Raw genomic sequence first — 18342 nt, forward strand, 5'->3', positions numbered from 1 at the left:
AGCAATCCGCCGTACGCCAGCTGTCAGAACATGGTTCTGACTTTTTAACGAGCTCTGTCGTTCTGAGAAGAGTGAGCCGTTCTCTCCCTCAGTTATCCCTGTGACGTGAGCAGCAGCGCTGGGATCCGAGCATACGGGGTCAACACCTGAGGACCATTTTGGGGCGAAAAAAAAGCAAAGTTCGCTAATTCTGCCTTCCGTTACACAATGTTCTCCGGCGTTACGTAAGACGGTAACGGGGGAGAAGGACAGACACTGCCGCAGGACCTCTCGCCCTTAACTGCACACGCTCCGTTGACATTAGATCGCTTTCCTGGCGTCTTAAGTTACCAGAGGTCAGGGCTTTTGTCTTCCTGTTTTCAGTTCAGTAGCATCCTACACTGCTCAGGGGATGAGATGACGATGTTCCTCTGTGTCATCCTGTTAATTAGACTTGTCCGTGACATCGCCGATTGAGTCATCCTTTTGGGACAAGATCATTTTAGGGATTTATAGCATCTAATCAGAGACAAAGTGCTGGTTGCACAATGCAAAACTTAACGGAGGTGCCTCCGGTGTTATCACAATAGATTCAAATCATTCTCGTCATCTTCCCCTTGCTTTTAGTCACTTTGTAAGATGTCATTATTCACCCTTGTAAATGTTGAAATCTCATCCGCCTGATGCAGCATCTTGCGCTAACCAGCCACGGAGTAGGAGGGGTAATGATGCCGCGACACCGCTGGAAATCGCAGGATGGGGAGGGGTGTAAGACGGGTCACGATGCGAGCACACCGGTTGCAGACTTCAGGATGACAAGCTAATGCAGACAGTTTGCTTAACAAGTTCTCCCACGATGTGAAGATTCACCGTCTAAAATATGCCTCGCTGGCACTTTCCTGTTGCTCCATTTCTCAATCCAGTGGGAGGGGAAGGGGTGGAGAAATGAGAGAGAGGGAGAGAAGAGTGTTTAGCGGAGAGAATTAAGTTTATTCACTCTTGACCTTAAGAAGCGAGTAAATTATGTATAAAGTGTCTCTAAAAGGACACGGTGCAAGACTGCGTGACTTTGTTTTCGTCTTGGCACTAACCCTTTAACCCTCTGTTTGTCCCTTACAGGCAGCCATACGGAAGGAACTCAACGATTTCAAGAGCAACGAGATGGAAGTGCATGAGTCAAGTCGCCATTTAACCAGGTAAAGAGCTGTGCGTTGGTGTGTTTTAATGCTATGCATTTGTAAGCATGAACACCCCTGAATGTCATGGTGGAAAGCAATGGCTGTACAAACCTGTGAATACCTGATATATGTTCATAGCATACCTATAATAATGGAGTTGCAATATTTGACCTTTGGAATCTGTAAAAATGGCAGTATTTTCTGCTCCTTTCTCCCTCAGGTTTCACAGACCATAGACCATCACTGTTTGATTGGAACGCTGGACAGACTGGCTGTTTTCCACTGAGAACCATAAGTGCTGGACAGTAAATGGTGCCCATTTCTACAATAAGGCCATGTCTTCTGATCTGAAATGCCTTTCAATAACCTGCAACTGAGTTGGTCGGTAGCTTCCCCTCCAGAGACAAACAGTAGATGGACACCTGATTTAGTAGCACATAATCTACTCTTCCCCCCCCCCCAAATTCCCACCCATCTTAACATATTTTCTTTCTGTGTAACTGACTAGCTGGTCCCACACCCTAGTGCTGAACGCTCAGGAAAGCACCTCTGTGCTTTGGGGATGATGGTAGTGGGATAGGCTGGTTGGGATTAGACACCTGCCATCTCCATCATTGACTGACTGTGATGACACCTGTGCCCCTCCCTCACGGTGTCATTCTTGGCTGTGATTGATCTGTTGCTCTTGGTGAGAGGAGCCTCCACTTCCTCACTCTCTCTTCATCAAAAAGGACCGTTTTAACTCGTCTACCCATGGACCTTGGGAGAGATGGACTTCAACCACTTGGAGAATGTTGTCCTGGCTTGGTTAAGATGAACCTGGTGTTGTTTGTAGAGTCACCTGTAGTGTTTGAATGGTGAAAAAGAAGTGGGGGATCCATACGACGCTCCAGAATTGTGTGCAATATTTTTCCTCTGCTCTTCTTGGGTTATAGCGCCCTCTGGGGCTCACCTGGTGTCATTGTGTAATCTCACCTCTACTTCTCCCCAACATGGGCAGTTCAATTCCCACTGTTACTGACAATGTTGTCTATTGCTAACTGTGAATTTGAGAGTGCAGACAATATTTTTGTTTTGTTTCCACTCTCCAAATGTACATCGTGTTTATACAGACATGAAAGTAACAAGAGAATCACACTTCAATATTGTCCATTTCATGTTGGGATCTTAAAAGGGTCAATTCAATGAACAATGCAGCTGGCAGATAATGCACTAACTGTATATATGTGTTAAGGTTGAACAGCTTTTTAAATCATTTTAGTTTAGTTTTTAAAAGTGGTGCTTTGATTTTTAAACTGAGTTGTGGCTTCAGGGGATGTCACAGGCCTCTGACGTTTGAATATAGACTTCCTCCGGGAAGAGAGAATCTGCTTCCCAAATGGCACCCTATTTCCTATAAAGTGCACTACCTTTGTCCAGAGCCATATGGGCCATGGTCAAAAGTAGTGCACTAAATGGGGAATAGGGTGCCATTTAGAACGGAACCCTTGGTTTGCCATCCAGGAATACTTTATGGTTTTTATTGTTGAGGATCAAGCTTTTCTCTCATTTTTGCATTATTTTGTTCAATGAACTCTGCTCATGTGAGTGCCCTGCACTTACTTGGTTCTGTTTTTTGGGGGGAATTGTCTTTATTTCTTCTTCCTGTGTCTATTTTAGAACAAGCAATATTCTTTCTGCCTCTTGGCAAACTGTATGAAAACCCTGTTTTTTAGTTTTGTTTTCGTTTTCTTACTGTGGATATTTAAATCAGTTTTTTTTTTTTTTTTACTCTTCTTGTAAATGGTCCTCTCTTTCATTTCAGTTTTTTTGTTGTGATTTTACAAAAGGCCCCGATGGTCATATCGGGATTGGATTCTTATTGGCCACTGTTTTGAGTTGTTTTTAAATGGTATCCAATATGCTTTACTCTTAAAATTGCTATATGAAAACGTTTGCTTGTCATAAGACAGATTAGTTATGGTGAAGGGCCAGACAGGTCCATGGACCTGCATAGGAAAATGTATGAACAAAAAGACATGCTCTGTCATTTTGAACATCGTTGTAGTTCTGTGAGAAGATGCCCCAATGAAATTTACAAAAACATTCTGGAACATAGAAGGTATTGCACATTTGGTTATCAGCGACTGGGTCATTCATTATATGTTATATTAGTTTGACGCATTTATGTTCAACATATTGCTTAATTTATTACACGGGTTATTCTCATTTGCAATATTATCCCGACGTGTTTATCTAATTTTCTTTGGGGTACCTTAAGGAAGTAAAACCTTACGTTTTCTGCTCAAACCAGCTACCTTTTTGATTCCAGCGTCATGCCACCCACATGTTTTCCCCCAACACATTTTGGGCATTTTTGTAGAATCTTACCAGATTTTGATCAATACCTTGAGGAGGCCCTTTTCCATTTGTCTATTGACAAATTACCGCATAGCATGAGGATGGTGTCATGTTGGAATTGAGGAATCTAAATTCCGCAATAAACTGTTTTTCTGTTACGTGTACGCAGACAGAATTAAGTCATTTGAAAATGAGCATTATTCTTCTTCTCCAATTTGGAAATATAGATTCCTTTCCATTTGCCATGTGAATGACCACCATGTCTCTATTAAACATCATTATGTATGTTGCAGTCTTTGTACGATCATTTGTTTGACCTATTTTTTTATCAAAGCATGGCAATATTACCATCAGAGGCTATTGGGTCTATGGCTGCCCAGGAATTGTAGCTAATGTGATTGGAGTAAAATACTTACGTAGCCTTACTACTTTGGCTCTCATTCCATCCCCTTTAATCTCATTCCATCCCCTTTAATCTCAAATCTTATTTTGTGTCGGTATCTCAGTTCTGCTATTGGATCTTCACATTGATTTCCAACCTCTTCAGTCTCTCATTTGAAGAGGTTATCCAACACAGAGGTCGTATAAATCACTATGTAATTCTATGGGTTATCCTCTCGTTTTTATGGGTTAGTCAAGCTCCTGATCCCGAATAGTCTGGATGTGCCACTTGTTGTTTTTGGGTTTCATATTAGATTTGAATATCTCATTTTCAATGCATTCAAACTGTTTTCGTCAAACTTAAAAGTCCATTTTGACATGGTATTAACGATCACATGGTTATAATGGCCCTGGCCACCCCGTTGACAATTGTCTTTTTAATACTTCCATGACATGCAAGGTGTCACACTGACTTGTTTAAACATCTCAGAAATAAGTTTTGAGTATACTTAAAGGTCCCTTGTTACACCAGTAGAGTAATGTATAATTAATCCGATGTACAGAACTACAGGAGTCTCCCATAACCTACCCTCTGTCATGCTTTACTTTGCACAAGTGGACAATGCATGTAACAGGTAGACCTGATTTTGTCTGTCCAATAAATATTTTACTAAAAGGATTTTCCCAGCAATCACCTTTTTGACTGGTGTCAATTTATTTCAGCGTTTTCAGTCGTACTCCAGGACTCAAAACAGTTGGCGAGACGTTCAGGCATAGATCACCGAGAGCAGCACTGGTGTGACCTGGGAAAAACATGACCCGATCAGAGTGATGGAAGACGTTATTCCACGGCCTCTGCGCCTTATAGGAGCCAAGAGTTTAAATCAAGTAAGTCCAACTGTTGTACTACTCAGCCTAGTTGTTACACTGTAACCTACTAACAATGTGGGTATATGTTAAAAAAAAGCTCAAACGTCAGCATATACGTATTTTGGTCTGGATGTGTCAGTGTAGTTCATACATGCATAACGTGTGAGCAGAATTACTGTTTTACTTCAATTTGCCATGAAATCCCTAGTTTCAAAGCAACTGTTTTTCTGGAAAGCTGTGCTGTGCCATATTCCCTACATTTTCCCCAATGTAGGCCAGCCCCCTAGCAATTCGAGTTCTAGCCAGTGAGCTTCAGCCCCTGGCCCTGTTGAGTGAGGGCTAGCAAGATGCGCACACACAGCAGAGTGAGAGCGAGCGCGATGACGTGGTGCACATACGTGACGTAATAGGCAAAATTCAGGGGCCACTTTAGGCTTACGAGCACTACTTTTAGAACGATTGCCAAAAAAGTATACAAATGTACCAAATAATCTCTTTAAGGGTCTGGGGTGGCATTCGGAATAGTGTACAGTGAAGTGTACTAAATTATTAATTGAATGACTTCATTAGAATAAGGAAAGAGTGTTTTGTACTGAGCTTCAGCAAATGCCTGCACACTCTGTGTGTCCCCAGACCATGATTGGGACCAGGATTATTGTTGTTTATACTGAGAGGAAGCGTCACTAGGTGGCAGAAGAGGACAATGGAATATCCTTGAGGACAGCAAGTTGGCCAGTAGTTGTGGCCTTGTGAAATGGCGTCCTGATGAGATGGTGCTCAACTGAAGTTGGTCATCACTGGTCAAGAAGACTAACGTTATTTTCCCATGGTATTTTATGCAAGCACAAATCCTAAAAAAAACTTCTGCTAGATATTGAATATATTTGTATTAGTGTTGGGAAATACAAGTTTCGTCTCCTATTGTAACATTTTGATATAGGCTTTAGAATGGTTTTATGCTTGATGCAATTGACAAGCTTATTTTCCAGGTACAGTAACTTAATTTCCTACATAGTCAGAAGGTTGAATCCGAGGTATCAAACAATTCCACAAGAGGGATATTCACTAAGGACATCGGCAGTGCATAAGGTTGTTGCACATATCGTGTCTTCAGATGGTATTCACAACCCTTGACTTTTTCCACATTTTGTTGTTTGCAGCCTGCATTTAAAATGGATTAAATTGAGAGAGAAAAAAAATACAACTGGCCTACACATAATGTCAAAGTGGAATAGTTTCAACTTCATTAAAAAAAATGATTTGTAAAAAATAAAGGTCTTGAGTCAATAAATATTCAATCCCTTTATGGCAAACCTAAATTAGCTTAGGTGTAAAAATGTGCAATAATAGTGTTTAACATGATTTTTGAATGACTACCCCACGCACACAATTATCTGTACCGTCCCTCAGTCGAGCAGTGCATTTGAAACTGTTTCAACCACAAAGACTGGGAGGTTTTCCAATGCCTCGCAAAGAAGGGCAACTATCGGAAGACTTGTCAAAATAACATGAAAAAGCAGACATTGAATATCCCTTTGAGCATGGTGAAGTTATTAATTACACTTTGAATGGTATATCAATACACCCAGTCACTACAAAGATACAGGTGTCCTTCCTAACTCAGTTGCCGGAGAGGAAGGAAACCACTCTGAGTTCACTGAGGCCAATGGTGACTTTAAAACAGTTAGAGTTCAATGGCTATGATAGGAGACAACTGAGGATGGGATCAATAACATTGTAGTCTGTACAGAATAGAAATGTTCCAAAACATGCCTTCTGTTTGCAACAAGACACTTAAGTAATACTGCAAAACATGTGGCAAAGCAATTCACTTTTTGTCCTGAATACAGAGTGTTATGTTTGGGGCAAATCCAATACAACACATTACTGAGTACCACTCTCCATATTTTCAAACAGAGTGCTGGCTATGTCATGTTATGGGTCTGCTTGTAATCGTTAAGGACTAGGGAGATTTTCAGGATGAAAAAGAAATGGAATGGAGCTAAGCACAGTCAAAATCCTAGTGGAAAACCTGGTTCAGTCCACTTCCCACTAGACACTGGGAGATGACTTCACCTTTCAGCAGGACAATAACCTAAAACACAAGACCAAATCTACACTGGAGTTGATTACCAAGATGACCGTGAGATGTGGCTGAGACACAGTTTTAACTTAAATCTACTCGAAAAGCAAGACCTGAACAGAGTTGTCTAGCATTGATCAACCAATTTGACAGCGCTGAAGAAGTTTGAAAAGAATAATGGGCAAATGTTGCACAATCTAGGTGTGGGAAGCTCTTAGAGACTCAGGGGTGTGAATAATTATGTCAATTAGATTTCTGTATTTCTCTCTCAATAAATTTGCAAACATTCTAAAAACATGTTTTCAATTTGTCTTTATGGGGTATTGTGTGTAGATAAACTGAATTTAAAAAATGATATTTCTAACACAAAATGTGGAATAAGTCAAAAAGGGTATGATTAAAACGCTCTGAAGGCACGGCAGAAATGTTGCCCTTTGCTTAAAAATGATAAGGCTCTCTACTAGACAGGAGCCGTATTTCTGTGTATTACATATCTATTTACACCATTCTGAACATTGTCTGCTGTGGGTATTCACTTCATTTGGGAAATGTAGTTTTTACTTCGGTATTCCAACATGAAATCCTTACATTAAAATACATTTCCCAGAAGGCAATACCATATTGCGCCCCATTTGTCACATCATGAATATATATCGTTCTGTATTTGCGTAAGCGGTCTCCCGACGTTCATTTCATATTCTACCATAGTATTCAGTGTAAATGAGACACACAGTCACGTCTCCGCCCTTGTACCGATCTCAAACTTCGAGTCCAGACTCTTTTAGCGGATTTCCTTGGTAAAAAAATGTTTTCGGGTACAGCAGGGGAGATTCCAACTGGAGCACGAAGGCAAATAAGTGAATGAAGAGCGGGATAAGTACACCGCCCAACCGGCGGATATTTACTGTATTGTGCTCATATTGACGCGCTTTTTTAATGTAGAAGGCTTGATGTTAAGTGAAGTACGCACGGAGATTTAGTGTACTTTTCATTTGCCAAAATGGAAAGTGCGCGGACTGTCGTTGATATAGGCTCGGCAGATGTAAGTGCGAATAAGTTTAAGAAGCCTAGTGGACCGTCTGTCGCTCAGGGGACGCCTGTGGATGATGGCGGTGGATATGTGGCAGCCTCTCGTCTAGATATTAGAAATTCCCATGCTGCGTTGGGGTCTAGTGCTTCGAATAAAAGTAATGGAAGCACATCTACGAATGGTCGGAGTTTATCCAGTAACTCCAACTCGCTCCTGTTGAGACGGAGGAGGCTGAAGAGGAACCTCTCTGCAACCACTGCCACCTCAGCTGTCACTGCCGCCTTCGGCGCCAAGATGAACTCGGCCATCTCCTCTGCGTCTCTGCATACTCGGAGTCTGGATAGGAAGACGTTGTTGAGGCATCGGCAAAACATGCAACTACAGCCTTCAGATAGAGAGTGGGTGCGAGGGGATCTTCACAGGGGATCCATACACGTCCACGATAAACTCACGTCACCTTCATATCCTAGGCCGGTGGTGTGCACGATGGATACTACAGCCGGCGAGATGGCGCTCCGTATGAGCAAACTCTGCAGTAAGTCGAGCACTGTATTGCGTATATTTTGTAAAGACAACTTAAAGACTGATCAAAACGGCAACTGTAATGTGAAGTATACATATAATGACGCCCAGTCTAAGCTAAAGGAAGATGGAAGTATCAAGTGCAACCATTCGGGACCCCCAGAATTCAGTGGCGGCCTATCGGACCAGCCAAGTGACAGGCTGAGACTACTGCTTATGGAGAACGGCGATGAGAGGCAACAGGATTTAGATGCAAAACTTTTTACTCCAGACTCAGAGTCGCAAGATAATATAACTAACTCGTCGGATCTGAATTCTAACCTGGATCCTCCGAACGATTATGATTCAGAACAGAGGCTGAACGGACTGGACAGCTACGGGCTCAACTCTGGTTCCGACGTGGAGAGCAGCAGTGCATTCGATGACCTCAGCAGCTCAGGGGTCCGGCTCAGTGAGCACCGGGACTCCCTCAGTGACGACATGATCCTGGGCACAGACGCATCCATCCTGAGCCCTACTTTTGATCAAGCCATGGAGGGCCACGAAACCTATGGAAGCTCCTCAGACGAACTGGAGCTCGAATGTCCTACCCCAAACGTTGACCCCATTCTCCCCAATGGCAACACTGTCGCTGCCAACTACAAGTTTAGCAACGGTGGGGTGACAAACGATATGGGGGCAGGTGACAGACTCAAACTTCTCAGCCTGGGCAGCCTGCCACCCAGCAGTAGCAGTCGCTCATTGTCCCGGGCCTTTATGAGAGTTAACACGCCCGACATCCAAGAACCTGACGATCGGCAAGGAGGTTTGAAAACAGGGTCGGGGGCGACCGATCAGGATAGGGACGCAGCAGGAGACACCAGTCCCACACTTTACGTTCAGCTCCACGGTGAAGCTGTCAGGAGGCTTGGGCAAGACGAAAGGCCTCTCCAGATCCAGAATGACTTTCTCTTCAAACTGGGATTTAAGGACCCGTGGCGCGTGCAGGAGGAAGGGATGAACACCGAGCTTGGCTCTCTGTTGCGGTTTTACGCAGGTAAAAAGCCACTTGCTCAATGATTGTTTGAGGTGTGAAAGATGTGTGGATGTTATTACACCAGGCCTTATGTTGACACATTGTCGGAGAATTAGTGGCCCCTGATTTAATAGGATGCTCTTGAAGTTGGTAAGAGGGGAAAAGCCATGTACCTTGTCTTCATCATTGTGCACAATTCACTTTCTTGTGCATTTTTGTGCCATTTTTGGTGATGGAGTTCAAGGAAGGAACTGTTGCATCTAATGTACACTTGTGCATTGGTGCACACCTCCCTGCATGTCATTCCAAAGCCTACAATGTCTATTTGTATTAGAGAATGGCATTAGCCTACACGGTGCAGCTTAATGCCATGTTATACCATTGTAACTTTGACCTCGGTCTACCTTGCAGATGCTCAAAGTCAGCACCTCGCCTCTCCGTATCCCCCGTGTAGGAACAGACTACTGTCCTCTGTTCTAATGCCCTGCAGATGGTATAGGGCGGGCTCATTCTTCCCTGTGGTCATTAACTGTGCACTTTGACAGGCGAGGTGAGCGTAACAGTCCATATTCCATGCAGAACGATAATGATAGGCAGATATAAGACTCTGGGAACAAGTGTTGACAAGGTAAGTAGGAAGTGAAGCTCACCACACAATAACTGCTTATCCAGTATCACCATAGTGTGTGTATAGCTCACACACATTTTGAACACCCGTCACCTAACGTGTTCAGGCTTGCCGACCAGGCCTGACTGTGTGTGTGTATACTGGCATGAGGTGTTTTAAGATTAACAGGGAAGCTATGCTTTGGGCAAAGTTGCCCTGCTGAAGGCAGTCTCTTTAAAAAAAAAATAAAAAAAAGCATTTTTAGTGTGGTTGTTTTTTCCCTCCTCTCCCTCAGTCTTTGTTGAACCGTGGCAGCACACTCCGCTCCCATCGACACGCATGATATGGCCACAAAGCCAGCGCTGCAACTTATGGCCCTCAGACATGGGCCCTGTTACAGCTTTGGCCCATTATCATTGCAATGAAAGGCATGAATGCCTTTGTGGGCGGATGGATGGATGGGGAGAGGGATAGAGGAGTGGATGGGTAGAGAGAGAGAGGGATGTAAGGGGGGCTTGGGGGACCATAAAACCCCAGCTCTTAAATGTATTCAGTAAATTGTGGTCATTTAAATGCTGCACGGGCCCTGTCCTCCAGACACCCTGCATCCTGGACTGTCACAGTAACTGCCTGCCTGCCAAGCTGGGTTTGCATGCCCCAGCCCTAGCCTCAGTCCCATCCTCAGTCCCAGTCCCATCCTCAGCACTAGCCCCAGCCCCAGTCTCATCCTCAGCCCGCCACAGCCTAAGCCCAGTCCCATCCTCAGCACTAGCCCCAGTCCCAGCCACAGCCCAGTCTCATACTCAGCCTAAGCCCAGTCTCATCCTCAGCACTAGCCCCAGTCTCATCCTCAGCCCAGTCCCATACTCAGCCTCAGCCCAGTCCCATACTCAGCCTCAGCCCAGTCCCGTACTCAGCCTCAGCCCAGTCCCGTACTCAGCCTCAGCCCAGTCCCGTACTCAGCCTCAGCCCAGTCCCGTACTCAGCCTCAGCCCAGTCCCGTACTCAGCCTCAGCCCAGTCCCGTACTCAGCCTCAGCCCAGTCCCGTACTCAGCCTCAGCCCAGTCCCGTACTCAGCCTCAGCCCAGTCCCGTACTCAGCCTCAGCCCAGTCCCGTACTCAGCCTCAGCCCAGTCCCGTACTCAGCCTCAGCCCAGTCCCGTACTCAGCCTCAGCCCAGTCCCGTACTCAGCCTCAGCCCAGTCCCGTACTCAGCCTCAGCCCAGTCCCGTACTCAGCCTCAGCCCAGTCCCGTACTCAGCCTCAGCCCAGTCCCGTACTCAGCCTCAGCCCAGTCCCGTACTCAGCCTCAGCCCAGTCCCGTACTCAGCCTCAGCCCAGTCCCGTACTCAGCCTCAGCCCAGTCCCGTACTCAGCCTCAGCCCAGTCCCGTACTCAGCCTCAGCCCAGTCCCATACTCAGCCACAGCCTCAGCCCAGTCCCATCCTCAGCACTAGCCCCAGCCACAGCCTCAGCCCAGTCCCATCCTCAGCACTAGCCCCAGCCACAGCCTCAGCCCAGTCCCATCCACAGCCTCAGCCCAGTCCCATCCTCAGCACTAGCCCCAGCCACAGCCTCAGCCCAGTCCCATCCACAGCCTCAGCCCAGTCCCATCCTCAGCACTAGCCCCAGTCCCAGCCACAGCCTCAGCCCAGTCCCATCCTCAGCACTAGCCCCAGTCCCAGCCACAGCCTCAGCCCAGTCCCATCCTCAGCACTAGCCCCAGTCCCAGCCACAGCCTCAGCCCAGTCCCATCCTCAGCCCAGTCCCATCCTCAGCCCAGTCCCATCCTCAGCCCAGTCCCATCCACAGCACTAGCCCCAGTCCCAGCCTCAGCCCAGTCCCATCCTCAGCCCAGTCCCATCCTCAGCACTAGCCCCAGTCCCAGCCACAGCCTCAGCCCAGTCCCAGCCTCAGCCCAGTCCCAGCTTCAGCACTAGCCCCAGTCCCATCCTCAGCCCAGTCCCATCCACAGCACTAGCCCCAGTCCCAGCCTCAGCCCAGTCCCATCCTCAGCCCAGTCCCATCCTCAGCACTAGCCCCAGTCCCAGCCTCAGCCCAGTCCCATCCTCAGCACTAGCCCCAGTCCCAGCCTCAGCCCAGTCCCATCCTCAGCCCAGTCCCATCCTCAGCACTAGCCCCAGTCCCATCCTCAGCACTAGCCCCAGTCCCAGCCCCAGTCTCAGCCCAGTCCCATCCTCAGCCACAGCCTCAGCCCAGTCCCATCCTCAGCACTAGCCCCAGTCCCAGCCACATCCTCAGCCCAGTCCCATCCTCAGCACTAGCCCCAGTCCCAGCCTCAGCACTAGCCCCAGTCCCATCCTCAGCACTAGCCCCAGTCCCAGCCTCAGCCCAGTCCCATCCTCAGCCCAGTCCCATCCTCAGCCCAGTCCCATCCTCAGCCCAGTCCCATCCTCAGCACTAGCCCCAGTCCCATCCTCAGCACTAGCCCCAGTCCCATCCTCAGCACTAGCCCCAGTCCCATCCTCAGCACTAGCCCCAGTCCCATCCTCAGCACTAGCCCCAGTCCCATCCTCAGCACTAGCCCCAGTCCCATCCTCAGCACTAGCCCCAGTCCCATCCTCAGCCCAGTCCCATCCTCAGCACTAGCCCCAGTCCCAGTCTCAGCCCAGTCCCATCCTCAGCACTAGCCCCAGTCCCATCCTCAGCACTAGCCCCAGTCCCATCCTCAGCACTAGCCCCAGTCCCATCCTCAGCACTAGCCCCAGTCCCAGTCTCAGCCCAGTCCCATCCTCAGCACTAGCCCCAGTCCCAGTCCCAGCCTCAGCCCAGTCCCATCCTCAGCCCAGTCCCATCCTCAGCACTAGCCCCAGTCCCAGCCACAGCCTCAGCCCAGTCCCATCCTCAGCACTAGCCCCAGTCCCATCCTCAGCACTAGCCCCAGTCCCATCCTCAGCACTAGCCCCAGTCCCATCCTCAGCCCAGTCCCATCCTCAGCACTAGCCCCAGTCCCAGTCTCAGCCCAGTCCCATCCTCAGCACTAGCCCCAGTCCCATCCTCAGCACTAGCCCCAGTCCCATCCTCAGCACTAGCCCCAGTCCCAGTCTCAGCCCAGTCCCATCCTCAGCACTAGCCCCAGTCCCAGCCACAGCCTCAGCCCAGTCCCATCCTCAGCCCAGTCCCATCCTCAGCACTAGCCCCAGTCCCAGCCACAGCCTCAGCCCAGTCCCATCCTCAGCACTAGCCCCAGTCCCATCCTCAGCACTAGCCCCAGTCCCATCCTCAGCCCAGTCCCAGTCTCAGCCCAGTCCCATCCTCAGCACTAGCCCCAGTCCCATCCTCAGCACTAGCCCCAGTCCCATCCTCAGCACTAGCCCCAGTCCCATCCTCAGCACTAGCCCCAGTCCCATCCTCAGCACTAGCCCCAGTCCCATCCTCAGCACTAGCCCCAGTCCCATCCTCAGCACTAGCCCCAGTCCCATCCTCAGCACTAGCCCCAGTCCCATCCTCAGCACTAGCCCCAGTCCCATCCTCAGCACTAGCCCCAGTCCCATCCTCAGCACTAGCCCCAGTCCCATCCTCAGCACTAGCCCCAGTCCCATCCTCAGCCCAGTCCCATCCTCAGCACTAGCCCCAGTCCCATCCTCAGCACTAGCCCCAGTCCCATCCTCAGCACTAGCCCCAGTCCCACCCTCAGCCCAGTCCCATCCTCAGCACTAGCCCCAGTCCCATCCACAGCACTAGCCCCAGTCCCATCCTCAGCACTAGCCCCAGTCCCATCCTCAGCCCAGTCCCATCCTCAGCACTAGCCCCAGTCCCATCCTCAGCACTAGCCCCAGTCCCATCCTCAGCCCAGTCCCATCCTCAGCACTAGCCCCAGTCCCATCCACAGCACTAGCCCCAGTCCCATCCTCAGCACTAGCCCCAGTCCCATCCACAGCACTAGCCCCAGTCCCATCCTCAGCACTAGCCCCAGTCCCATCCTCAGCACTAGCCCCAGTCCCATCCTCAGCACTAGCCCCAGTCCCATCCTCAGCACTAGCCCCAGCCACAGCCTCAGCACTAGCCCCAGTCCCATCCTCAGCACTAGCCCCAGTCCCATCCTCAGCACTAGCCCCAGCCACAGCCTCAGCACTAGCCCCAGTCCCATCCTCAGCACTAGCCCCAGTCCCATCCTCAGCACTAGCCCCAGTCCCATCCACAGCACTAGCCCCAGTCCCATCCTCAGCACTAGCCCCAGTCCCATCCTCAGCACTAGCCCCAGTCCCATCCTCAGCACTAGCCCCAGTCCCATCCACAGCACTAGCCCCAGCCACAGCCTCAGCACTAGCCCCAGTCCCATCCTCAGCACTAGCCCCAGTCCCATCCTCAGCACTAGCCCCAGTCCCATCCTCAGCACTAGCCCCAGTCCCATCCTCAGCACTAGCCCCAGTCCCATCCTCAGCACTAGCCCCAGTCCCATCCTCAGCACTAGCCCCAGTCCCATCCTCAGCACTAGCCCCAGTCCCATCCTCAGCACTAGCCCCAGTCCCATCCTCAGCACTAGCCCCAGTCCCATCCTCAGCACTAGCCCCAGTCCCATCCTCAGCACTAGCCCCAGTCCCATCCTCAGCACTAGCCCCAGTCCCATCTTCAGCACTAGCCCCAGTCCCATCTTCAGCACTAGCCCCAGTCCCATCTTCAGCACTAGCCCCAGTCCCATCCTCAGCCCAGTCCTCAGCACTAGCCCCAGTCCCATCCTCAGCACTAGCCCCAGTCCCATCCTCAGCACTAGCCCCAGTCCCAGCCTCAGCCCAGTCCCATCCTCAGCACTAGCCCCAGTCCCAGCCTCAGCCCAGTCCCATCCTCAGCACTAGCCCCAGTCCCATCCTCAGCACTAGCCCCAGTCCCATCCTCAGCACTAGCCCCAGTCCCATCCTCAGCACTAGCCCCAGTCCCATCCTCAGCACTAGCCCCAGTCCCATCCTCAGCACTAGCCCCAGTCCCATCCTCAGCCCAGTCCCATCCTCAGCCTCAGCCCCAGTCCCATCCTCAGCACTAGCCCCAGTCCCATCCTCAGCACTAGCCCCAGTCCCATCCTCAGCACTAGCCCCAGTCCCATCCTCAGCACTAGCCCCAGTCCCATCCTCAGCACTAGCCCCAGTCCCATCCTCAGCACTAGCCCCAGTCCCATCCTCAGCACTAGCCCCAGTCCCATCCTCAGCACTAGCCCCAGTCCCATCCTCAGCACTAGCCCCAGTCCCATCCTCAGCCCAGCCCCAGTCCCATCCTCAGCACTAGCCCCAGTCCCATCCTCAGCACTAGCCCCAGTCCCATCCTCAGCACTAGCCCCAGTCCCATCCTCAGCCCAGTCCCATCCTCAGCCCAGTCCCATCCTCAGCCCAGTCCCATCCTCAGCACTAGCCCCAGTCCCATCCTCAGCACTAGCCCCAGTCCCATCCTCAGCACTAGCCCCAGTCCCATCCTCAGCACTAGCCCCAGTCCCATCCTCAGCACTAGCCCCAGTCCCATCCTCAGCACTAGCCCCAGTCCCATCCTCAGCACTAGCCCCAGTCCCATCCTCAGCACTAGCCCCAGCCACAGCCTCAGCACTAGCCCCAGTCCCATCCTCAGCACTAGCCCCAGTCCCATCCTCAGCACTAGCCCCAGTCCCATCCTCAGCACTAGCCCCAGCCACAGCCTCAGCACTAGCCCCAGTCCCAGCCTCAGCACTAGCCCCAGTCCCATCCTCAGCACTAGCCCCAGTCCCATCCTCAGCACTAGCCCCAGTCCCATCCTCAGCACTAGCCCCAGTCCCATCCTCAGCACTAGCCCCAGTCCCATCCTCAGCACTAGCCCCAGTCCCATCCACAGCACTAGCCCCAGCCACAGCCTCAGCACTAGCCCCAGTCCCAGCCTCAGCACTAGCCCCAGTCCCATCCTCAGCACTAGCTCCAGTCCCATCCTCAGCCCAGTCCCATCCTCAGCCCAGTCCCATCCTCAGCACTAGCCCCAGTCCCATCCTCAGCACTAGCCCCAGTCCCATCCTCAGCACTAGCCCCAGTCCCATCCTCAGCACTAGCCCCAGTCCCATCTTCAGCACTAGCCCCAGTCCCATCCTCAGCACTAGCCCCAGTCCCATCCTCAGCCCAGTCCTCAGCACTAGCCCCAGTCCCATCCTCAGCACTAGCCCCAGTCCCATCCTCAGCACTAGCCCCAGTCCCATCCTCAGCACTAGCCCCAGTCCCAGCCTCAGCCCAGTCCCATCCTCAGCACTAGCCCCAGTCCCAGCCTCAGCCCAGTCCCAGCCTCAGCACTAGCCCCAGTCCCATCCTCAGCACTAGCTCCAGTCCCATCCTCAGCCCAGTCCCATCCTCAGCCCAGTCCCATCCTCAGCCCAGTCCCATCCTCAGCACTAGCCCCAGTCCCATCCTCAGCACTAGCCCCAGTCCCATCCTCAGCACTAGCCCCAGTCCCATCCTCAGCACTAGCCCCAGTCCCATCCTCAGCACTAGCCCCAGTCCCATCCTCAGCACTAGCCCCAGTCCCATCCTCAGCACTAGCCCCAGTCCCATCCTCAGCACTAGCCCCAGTCCCAGCACTAGCCCCAGTCCCAGCCTCAGCACTAGCCCCAGTCCCAGCACTAGCCCCAGTCCCAGCCTCAGCACTAGCCCCAGTCCCATCCTCAGCACTAGCCCCAGTCCCATCCTCAGCACTAGCCCCAGTCCCATCCTCAGCACTAGCCCCAGTCCCATCCTCAGCACTAGCCCCAGTCCCATCCTCAGCACTAGCCCCAGTCCCATCCTCAGCACTAGCCCCAGTCCCATCCTCAGCACTAGCCCCAGTCCCATCCTCAGCACTAGCCCCAGTCCCATCCTCAGCCCAGTCCCATCCTCAGCCCAGTCCCATCCTCAGCACTAGCCCCAGTCCCATCCTCAGCACTAGCCCCAGTCCCATCCTAGCCCCAGTCCCATCCCAGTCCCATCCTCAGCACTAGCCCCAGTCCCATCCTCAGCACTAGCCCCAGTCCCATCCTCAGCCCAGTCCCATCCTCAGCACTAGCCCCAGTCCCATCCTCAGCACTAGCCCCAGTCCCATCCTCAGCACTAGCCCCAGTCCCATCCACAGCACTAGCCCCAGTCCCATCCTCAGCACTAGCCCCAGTCCCATCCTCAGCACTAGCCCCAGTCCCATCCTCAGCACTAGCCCCAGTCCCATCCTCAGCACTAGCCCCAGCCACAGCCTCAGCACTAGCCCCAGTCCCATCCTCAGCACTAGCCCCAGTCCCATCCTCAGCACTAGCCACAGCCTCAGCACTAGCCACAGCCTCAGCACTAGCCCCAGTCCCATCCTCAGCACTAGCCCCAGTCCCATCCTCAGCACTAGCCCCAGTCCCATCCTCAGCACTAGCCCCAGTCCCATCCTCAGCACTAGCCCCAGTCCCATCCTCAGCACTAGCCCCAGTCCCATCCTCAGCACTAGCCCCAGTCCCATCCTCAGCACTAGCCCCAGTCCCATCCTCAGCACTAGCCCCAGTCCCATCCACAGCACTAGCCCCAGCCACAGCCTCAGCACTAGCCCCAGTCCCAGCCTCAGCACTAGCCCCAGTCCCATCCTCAGCACTAGCCCCAGTCCCATCCTCAGCACTAGCCCCAGTCCCATCCTCAGCACTAGCCCCAGTCCCATCCTCAGCACTAGCCCCAGTCCCATCCTCAGCACTAGCCCCAGTCCCATCCTCAGCACTAGCCCCAGTCCCATCTTCAGCACTAGCCCCGGTCCCATCTTCAGCACTAGCCCCAGTCCCATCCTCAGCACTAGCCCCAGTCCCATCCTCAGCACTAGCCCCAGTCCCATCCTCAGCACTAGCCCCAGTCCCATCCTCAGCACTAGCCCCAGTCCCAGCCTCAGCCCAGTCCCATCCTCAGCACTAGCCCCAGTCCCATCCTCAGCACTAGCCCCAGTCCCATCCTCAGCACTAGCCCCAGTCCCATCCTCAGCACTAGCCCCAGTCCCATCCTCAGCCCAGTCCCATCCTCAGCCCAGTCCCATCCTCAGCACTAGCCCCAGTCCCATCCTCAGCACTAGCCCCAGTCCCAGCCTCAGCCCAGTCCCATCCTCAGCACTAGCCCCAGTCCCATCCTCAGCACTAGCCCCAGTCCCATCCTCAGCACTAGCCCCAGTCCCATCCTCAGCACTAGCCCCAGTCCCATCCTCAGCCCAGTCCCATCCTCAGCACTAGCCCCAGTCCCATCCTCAGCACTAGCCCCAGTCCCATCCTCAGCACTAGCCCCAGTCCCATCCTCAGCCCAGTCCCATCCTCAGCACTAGCTCCAGTCCCATCCTCAGCCCAGTCCCATCCTCAGCACTAGCCCCAGTCCCATCCTCAGCACTAGCCC

General features: G+C 51.8%; 1 protein-coding gene and 1 pseudogene across 1 annotated transcript in view; both read left to right on the forward strand.

Moving 5' to 3' along the window:
- Positions 1-4574, forward strand: part of LOC135558796 (phosphatase and actin regulator 1-like) — a 47842-nt pseudogene extending 43268 nt beyond the window's left edge.
- Positions 4575-7543: 2969 nt separating this feature from the next.
- Positions 7544-18342, forward strand: part of LOC135558798 (PH domain leucine-rich repeat protein phosphatase 1-like) — a 95290-nt gene continuing 84491 nt past the window's right edge. The window contains exon 1 of the mRNA XM_064992933.1: positions 7544-9419. Within this exon, the coding sequence (XP_064849005.1) occupies positions 7832-9419 (1588 nt within the window). The 5' untranslated portion in view covers positions 7544-7831. The remainder of the gene's footprint in view (positions 9420-18342) is intronic.

This window comes from Oncorhynchus masou, chromosome 17 (genome assembly GCF_036934945.1).
Source record: "Oncorhynchus masou masou isolate Uvic2021 chromosome 17, UVic_Omas_1.1, whole genome shotgun sequence".
In the NCBI taxonomy this organism is placed as follows: domain Eukaryota; kingdom Metazoa; phylum Chordata; class Actinopteri; order Salmoniformes; family Salmonidae; genus Oncorhynchus; species Oncorhynchus masou.